This window comes from Lactuca serriola, chromosome 7 (assembly GCF_051521515.1).
Source record: "Lactuca serriola cultivar US96UC23 chromosome 7, Lser_US96UC23_V15, whole genome shotgun sequence".
Taxonomy (NCBI): Eukaryota; Viridiplantae; Streptophyta; class Magnoliopsida; order Asterales; family Asteraceae; genus Lactuca; species Lactuca serriola.
The window spans coordinates 10,117,812-10,126,831 of record NC_136414.1 but is presented as its reverse complement, the minus strand read 5'-3'; the positions used below and the strand labels follow the sequence as shown (position 1 = coordinate 10,126,831).

The following is a 9,020-nucleotide window of genomic DNA, read 5'->3' as shown; positions in this document are numbered from 1 at the left end:
AAAATTGAGATAGTTCATGCCTTCATGGTTTGGTTTGTGGTTTGAAGATTCTAACGTTGACCAGATCAGAAGTGTATTTTATACATATTTATATTTGAATACATGAATATGTATATTCGAAAGTTAGCTGGTTGATATTAATATTCTGGTTTAGGGATAATCACAAACTGACCAATTTTTCAACGGGAATTTATCGTTTTGATTTTCTTTTAGATAGAGACAAGATAACCACTTAAAAAACAATTTGGCAATTTGCAGTTGTATGATTAGTAAAATCGGAAAATTTTCATTAATTTAAACTAAAAAAATAAAAAATACATAATAATAATTAAAACCAGAGTAAACGTATTATACTCGGTTTGCTATTCCTTCCATTAACACTAAAGCCATTTGAAGGGCATGTCTGGATAGATGATCGGTGTTCTTGGTCACTTTTAATTTTCTTTTTATGCTTGAAAGCTTGTACATGTAAACTAGCATAGAATATGGTATGGTATTTTAACACTAACATATAGTAGTTGCTGTATTTGTTTTTTTGTTTTTTTTTTTTAATAGCCGTTTGACAAACCGAACCCGCTGGAACTTGTTTGGCTAGTCCAGAACCGAGATTCTCGGGCGGTTTGTTAAATAAAAATGAAATGAAAAAATATTAGAACAAGCAAAAGTAATGATATCACTCATTAAATTCAAATATAATTTCTAAAAAAAAATATTGGTTTGACATACATTATGAAATTGAATTGAATTAAAAAGCTTTCAAAATCCAGCAGATCCTACTAACGACGAGTATGATGCATTTTCATCATTAGTTTTAGGCTTCTGCTGAGATGATGATGATGATGCACCTGATGTCCTTGAGGTATGCATAAGAATTTGTCCCATTTCTATATTCGCAATTTCACATACTTTTAATCTTTGTCGTTTTGCTTCCTCCACGTCACCTTCCCAGCAACATTCAGAAACTATTTCCATTGCATTCTCTAAATTTTCCTCACCCACAACCTCCCCATTTTGTATAAGTACAAGATAAACTTGCTCAGCACAAGCCTTTCGAATCTGTCAACAGGAATTACCAAAGGAATAAAAGATTGTTAAATGCAACAAAAAAAAAAAAAACACCAATTTACTTTTTACTGATTCGGTTATTATTTATAGCATTCATTTCTTCCAATTACAGCATTGTAGAATGTCTTAATAAGAAGAAAAAAAAGCACATACCTTGGGATATCGATGGGTAAGGAAAGACAGAAGATGAGCGAAAGCCTGGGTATTAGGAGGCTCTGAAATTGAAGCAATGTATCCAAGAATAGCAATCCCAGCATATAACTTGGAGAAGTCCTTTGTTCCTTTCAACTCGGTAGCAAGACACTCCAGAACACCCCCACAAAATACTCCCGTCTGACCCTGCAAATCATTATCCACACACCTCACTTTAATACCAACATGTAGGCCCACATCACATGACACATGTTACACTAATGGACTAACCTCCATGTGTAAGAAGATCCTTTTGCTGAAAAGAATCTCTATAGTCTGAAAACAACACCACATCATTTTAGTAACATCCTTTTGGGTGTTTGTTGTGTTGATACAATATATAAAGTTGAAACAATAATACCTTCAAGGTGGGAATTATGACTCTGTCGCGTCTTTTGTACTTGTGAAGAACCCAGAGAATGTTATTTGACAAGCTTGATTCTCTGGCGTTTGTTTCACTCTTGTCTTTAACTTTAATAGCTTCAAGATAATCTAACAAAGAACCAAGTGAAACCTTTTTCAAAGAATCTTCTAATCCACCCATGGAAATTACTAACCCTGACGCAACATATTTACTGTAACAATCAAACTCAAGCAACTTAACGAAGCGAGGGAAAGAACAACTTGGTACCTGCAGGAAAGTACATCGTGATGGTTTTCTTGTTAATACAAGACACAAATACATCAATAGGGTCCCACATGTCACACATATTATACTGTGTTTGGTATGCAATGGAGTAGGACTGAGACTGACGTCAATGGGAAAAGAATGCATTTTTTTTTCTAGTTTTGTCTCATTGACGTCAGTCTTAGTCCTAGTCTGATGCATGTCAAATACAGTACAACCTGTTAATGACATGTCCAAAAAAAAAAAAAAAAATCGACTAGCTTACCCCCCACTTCAAATCACCATCCTTGGGGACAAGTTTTTCTAGTTTTTCTCTATATGGTATTAGAGGAACAAAAACAACATCATTATATAAAATCCTTTGAAGAACTTTTGCAGCCACTTCTCTTAACCTATCCATCTTTTCCAATGCTTGTTTAACAATTCCTCCAACTAATTTGGTTGCAATATCAGCATCAAAAAGTGTCTCATTTCCAACTGATTTATCTCTCTTGCATAAAATATATGTACATTTCTCAAGCCCATTCATTGCAGCTGTACGAACCCAAGACCCAACATCACCTCTGTTATCAACAGAGTAATCTTCAAGTGCATTCAACAAACTTTGCATCACTTGGGTTTTTATTGTTGCAAAAAGATAGGTGTACTCATCTTGTTGGAATCCGGAAGATTCTGTAGTATTGGTGAGTGTTTCACACACTAATACAAGTCCTTTAACAGAATTTACCCGTGTTTCGGCATCCCTATCTTCTGGGTTATCCTATTCACGCAAATAAGATACTCATCAAATGGTTTCTAGGCATATCTACATGAAATAGCAACGTACTTTCATTTATTTATTTTAACATTATACTTTTAACTTTTTTTTTTCATAGGTAAATGCTAGAAATAGCAACATACTTTTATTTGTTTATTTATTATAGCATTTTTACTTTCAGTTTTTCCCAATACAAAGAAACTTTCACTCCTATAATTGGATAGATTTTTTAGAGTATAATGACTTAATAAGAAAATAAAATTGGAAATACAATGTCATGATTGGTAGATTTTCAATGTACAATGCCGTAATAAGAAAAATAATTGAAACTACAATTCCGTAGTAGAAAGAAATTAACAAAGGATGCTGTAATAAAGAAATAAATGGAAGTACATTGTTATTTTATTGTATTTAGACCTTATTAAGACAATGTACTTTGAAAAATCTACCAAATTATAACATTGTAATTCCAACTTTTTTTCTTATTGAGACATTGTATTTTGAGAGATCTACAAATTATAGCAGTCAAAATGCTTTGTATTTGGACGATATATCTATTAAAAGGGAAATTTTTTCTAAATACAGTGCTATAATAAACAAATAAATATAAGTATGTACGTTGTTATCTCTTGCATTTAACCCTAGTTTCAATTAGCATGGAGTTTCATCAATAAAAAGTTACCTCTATTTCACAAGATCTGCAAAGCTTTTGAAGCACAATCTTCCACCTTGTGGCAAGAAACTCAAAGGGTAAAACCCCAATTGCCAATGCAGATCCCCTTCTCACAGCTACATTTGCATCAGTCAACTGCTCCAGATATCTTAGGGTAATATCAAATGTCCCTTTATCTTTTGTTTTAGCAAAATACGTTGGTACAAAATGTTTGAAAGCTTCATTGGCAGCATTCTGCACATATTAGAAAAAAAAAGGAAGGATATTAGGAGTTGAAGACTTGAAATTATAAAAAGTTAGTTGGTAAATAAAAAACTTGGTAGACAGAATTACCTGTATTTGAGCATTGGGATGCCTCAAATTCTCATTAAGAGTATCAAGCAGACTTCTTTTTATTTTTTCTGTTAAAGTTATGTTCACGATAGAAATACACTCAATAAACCTTGAAACTGCAGCTCGCATTATCTCTCCACCTTTTCCCCTATACAATCTTGCTTTCTCAATTGCAGGGACTACTCCAGCAACAACTTTCTGCTTATCTGTAATCACAAATTCGAACAAAAGATATAAATGAAAGAGCATTGCTATTATGGGTAAAGATAAAGTACATTGTCTGTCCTGGGAAAAAAAGAGTAAAACATGTTGCTATTTGCTGCATGTTCTTATTTGATGTTTTTTGGATTCAATTATTTAAATGTGCAAAGGGTACAAACCTAAAGGAAGAGCATAACCACAGTTATGTAGAGCTAATACAAGCTCTCCAACTGCCAATGTGGCTCCATGTCGCATGCATAAATCAGAAGCCAAAGTGCATGGGATTAACTTCTCAAGTGCAAAATTCGCAGAATATTCTGGATCATACTTCACAAGAGCTGATAAAGCATTTGAGGCAAGTTCTCTCAATCCTTTTTCCTGAAATATTACTTGTGAGTTAGTTGAATGCTTAGAAGTACCAACAAGGCAACAATAGGAGGAAAACATTAAGCCAAGTTTTTTGGCTAAACCCATTTAACCATTCAGTCGAGATTAAGTAAAAAAGAAACAGTCATCAGCCATGTATAGCTTTCCAGATCAAGACCCATTAAGGTCAAAAAGAAACAGCCCCTAAGTGCTATTTGGATATTGTGTTTTATGAATATATGATCTTTAAAATATAATTGAAAAAACAATGGTAAGAAATTACTGTATTTGCAAAATGGTCTAACTTTTTCACATTCACCAAGCTACAAAAAAGTTAATGGAGAAACAAACATACCCAGTGACAGATCTTGTTAAAAAGAAGTTCCTCCATGAATGGATAAAGGTAGCCATCATATTCAGCTATGATGACAGCAACATTAAGGTAAGAATTGACACGTGAAGAAAGTGCAAAATAATCAGCCGTATTCACAATGTCAATTCCATGAGGATAATTCCCTTGTCTCCCAACATTTTCCTGAAAAGCAGCTGCAGCTGCCCTTCTACAGTTAACCTGCAAAATTCATTACATACAATACAACAATTATTTCATTAAGTGGACTAAACATGCAACAAATAACAATATGATATAAAATTATAAATCATGAAAAAGTGTTAGTTGGCACCTCACGATCATAACATGCAATTATTAAAAGATGTGGTGCAAGTTGATCCAGTATGCCCTTCATGTCAGTGTGACTATATGCACGACCAAATGCCCAGCAAACATAAGCAGCAGCATCACGGATATGTGATCCAATACTATGTGGACCTCTTCTTACATCATAATGCAGTGCCTACAAACAAAAGGTAATCATATAGCTTATGGGTTAAGAAATAGCAATGTACTTTCATTGATTTGTATATTTTTCCATTTCTTCAATTTACAGCAGAAATTCTACCCATTTATAGCAATGCCATCCAAATACAAAGCGATTTTCACTGGTATAACTGGATAGATTTTTAAAGTTAATGTCCTAATAAGAAAAAAATTGAGAGTATAATGCTATAAATAGGTACTAGACAAGTAGAGAACCTTAATTACAACAGGTACGACTTTAGGAAGGCTAACAGGTAAGAGTAATCCTCTACGTGCCAGCTCAGCCAATGCCAAGCATCCACCATGCCATGATCCATCACCCTGAAGAATAAATGAAAAAGCTAACATGACATGGCTTATAAGTACACAGTAATTAAAAAGCAAGAGTGTGTTTTTCCATACCTCACCAGGTGAAAATAGTTCTAATACAGACAAAAGGACTTCCTCTGCTAGTGTATATGTAAGACGTGAAGTTATACGCCCAATACCTTTTGCAGCAGACCAACGAACAACAGTATCCTGAAAGTCAATTATAAGAAATACAAATAATTATTTCCTTTAACATAGAGAACGGATTACCATTTTTAATATCTCTAAAAACATTTTATAAACCTACCGTATCTTTTAATCCAGACAATAGCAACTCGATGATCTCTTCAATAATATCAGGAACATCCATCTCTTCATTTTGAGGGTAGGAATTTTGTTCTGAATTGGATGAACCAAAATTGGATGCATGACTGTGATCAGTTAGTGATGCATTTTGTAATATATTCTTTCCAAGTGTAGTGTGTTTGCCCTACATTGAAAGAAAAAAAAAGCAATATCAGAATATAAGTCCCTCTTCCTCCTTAGTGCATTCAGTGAATTATGATGTCATGCATGTTATTAAGATTAACAACTGAAGATAATTCAAATCTCTTACCACATAACGCCAGGTTGTTGGACGATGGGGTAGACTAGTAAGCCCCATTCGTTGTGTTAACTTTATTAAATATTTGCGAAGTAAAGGACTACGAGCTGCAGGGGTAGACTTGATCAAGACTGATGTGTCATTCCAAACAACAGGAACAATATCAAGTAATGCTTTCCGGCTTCCACTCTAACATAGAAAGATTATAAGGCAAGCTCAAAAAATCATATAATAAACAAAATGAAACAAACAGCAGAATAGGGAGTAAGGTATATAAGACATTAGATTTAGCTTGATATATTTCATGATTCATATTACTAGGCTAGACTACATTTAATTATTTATATTAGGGCTTAATGCAACAAATCACAACATACTTAGATTTATTTGTGTATTATAGCAACCCACTTTCATTTCTTTCTGTTCCAACATTGTGCGTTCAATTTTTTTTCCTTATTTAGGCATTGTACTTTGAAAAATCTACCTAATAATCGCATTGTAATTTCATTTTTTTTTTATCAGGATTCAGGACATTATACTTTGAAAACTAGTGAAAATTGCTTAGTATTTGGATGACATTGATGTAAGTGGGTAGTTTTTGAAAGTACAATGCTGTAATAAGAATAAATGATAGTAGGATGCTATAATAAACAAATCAATGAAAGTACATTGTTATTTCTTGCATTTAACCCTTTATGTTATGTAGTTTCTTACAGAAACTAATAGTAACATCTTACAAATGAATAGCTATTAAAGAGATTGATGTGCTAATTGATATAAAAAAACAGACCTTGAAAATAGCAGCAAGGGATTCTACAGCACCAAGCAAACGGAAATGATGTATTACATCTTCCGTCGCAGAAGATAGAACTTCATGAGTCCATTCAATAAAGCTGAAGAGAAACAGAAATTGTATTAAATATAAGCTTAGCATGACAACTGGAAAATCTCTTCATTTCAGTGGCTGCAACTTGTATTCAGAATTGTTTCACAGCACATGATAAAGTTTAAACTTAAGTAATATCTGAATCTTGATGAGAAAAACCTGGTATAAGCAGGCAACATATCTGGACGTGTTAGAAGCTTTGAAAGAAGCAATCCAGCTATAGTTTGCATGGGACCCGCATTTGAAAGGTACTCCTTTGAGATCTCTAGTATCCTACTCACTAAAGGGGGTGGTTGATTTGCCTCAAGAGAATGAGTATCTGTAATGCTTGTATCAACAGATGATATATCAAAAGGAACCAATACAAGTATTGATAGCCATAATAGTATAACACATTTAGTCTCCATCTCTCCAGTACTTTCTTGCCTCAATGTTGTCCCTGTAGTTGTCCCATGACATTTCTCCAAAAGAGACACTGCTGGTTCTAGATCAGAAACTTGATGAGGAAAGAACCTGATCACAGCCTTGTACCCACAAACTGTCACTAATGAATAAATTATAATACATAGAGGCTTGATTACTTCAAGAAGTTCATTGGACTTTAGACCTTGTTCAAGTGTCCTTGAACGAACAATAAGCATCAGGGGAGATATTATGGTCTCCAGGTATGGTTCTAATAGCTGTCCTTGTTCCTGATATTTGTCCACCTGTATGAAAAGCAACATAGATATGAAATGCTAATGAGTAACAGAATAAACAATGCGTTTTTTTTACAAACAGTGACGAATTTTCCAATAAAACATCAAAACATTATCACGAACAACTAACATTTAAACTAAGGTGCTACAAATTTCACTTCAAATTCGAACTAAGCAGCTCCAGTTCTAATAGCGAACACTGCCTAATAGGAATTTGAATTGTGAATGAGTAACTGAACATATAAAATGCAGCTAATTTTCACCCAATGTGAAAAGTTCTCCAATAAAGCATCAAAAACCAACGATATAACCAAAAATGCTATCAACATAACGTCAGTTCTAATAATGTTAAGGAATTTTTCCAGAACATAAAGAGCTGATGAGATCAGTTTAATGCGAATCCCAATTTCGAAACTACGTAATAGAAATCTGAAATGCTAAATAGTAACTAGAACATACAATTGATCGGATCTTGTGGACCGAGGAGAGATCTACAACTCGGCCATTGGAAACGATGTCGTCGAGGATAGACTTGACGACCTTCCATTCTAGTAGAAAGTATCTCTGAAACACCGCCTCTTTTGAATCGTGTTCATCGTCCTCTTCCAATTCTTCACCCGCCACCGAAGGTTTTGCTGCATCTTCTACTTCTCTTGCCGCCATGAGACAGAGTAAACGATGATCTTCTTCTTCCCGCGCTGTTATGCTTTGATTTGCTGGTTCGTTTTGAAGAACTCCCTGCAAACCTTCGGAAAAACCTTATGTTTTAATTATTTGGGTCTAAGTGTTAATCTCAAAATTATTTAGGATCAAATTCGATAAACCGGAAACTTTGAGGTCTTTATTGAAATTTATCTAAGAATGCATCCCCACCGTTAGTTGAAAAAAGTTTTAGGCTACTTTGATCTAAAAATTTTGGATTAGTTAATTTTAAATTTTTTTTGTAATAATGATTATACTTTTTTTTTTCAGTTTTATTTATTTATTTAATTTTATAATTAAAAAAAATAAAAAAAAAATAAGTTTCTCTCTTTCTTTCACTCTCTCTCATCTGAGTTTTTCTTGAAAATTGGTTACCACCATCGTTCAGGAACTCAAGAACATGTCATAAACTCAAGAACATCTTCCCCACCACCATGAACAACCATCTGTCACCACCATCGTCTGCTACCACCACCATTTGCTACCTCCATCTCCGACTAAATTTTTTCTACTTTATCCCCGCCTAAAAATCATCACAGAAACAAAAACCATACACAAAATATGGGTTTGTTCATGAGTTCACCCCCTCTCCATTTATAGATCGGAAAACCCTTCTCGGATCTGTTCATCTCCGCCACACACCCAAAATCATCCCAGGAATGGATGATTCCATTTTCGATGTTGATGGTGAAGAATGACTAGGGTTTGTCAAGCTCGCAAAAGGTTTCA

At 34.0% G+C, this 9,020-nt stretch overlaps 1 protein-coding gene across 1 annotated transcript; it reads right to left on the bottom strand.

Moving 5' to 3' along the window:
- Positions 1 to 680: 680 nt before the first annotated feature.
- Positions 681 to 8,357, bottom strand: TTN1 (ARM repeat superfamily protein). The gene is made up of 17 exons (XM_079009048.1): positions 8,049 to 8,357; positions 7,051 to 7,598; positions 6,796 to 6,898; positions 6,018 to 6,194; positions 5,709 to 5,891; positions 5,495 to 5,611; positions 5,309 to 5,413; positions 4,899 to 5,069; positions 4,571 to 4,786; positions 4,029 to 4,227; positions 3,649 to 3,854; positions 3,325 to 3,549; positions 2,151 to 2,645; positions 1,619 to 1,888; positions 1,489 to 1,533; positions 1,219 to 1,404; positions 681 to 1,056 (listed from the first exon to the last, which is right to left on the bottom strand). The coding sequence occupies exons 1-17, from the start codon at positions 8,250 to 8,252 to the stop codon at positions 757 to 759; spliced, it is 3,750 nt and encodes a 1,249-aa protein (XP_078865174.1). The 5' UTR covers positions 8,253 to 8,357; the 3' UTR covers positions 681 to 756.
- Positions 8,358 to 9,020: the final 663 nt, after the last annotated feature.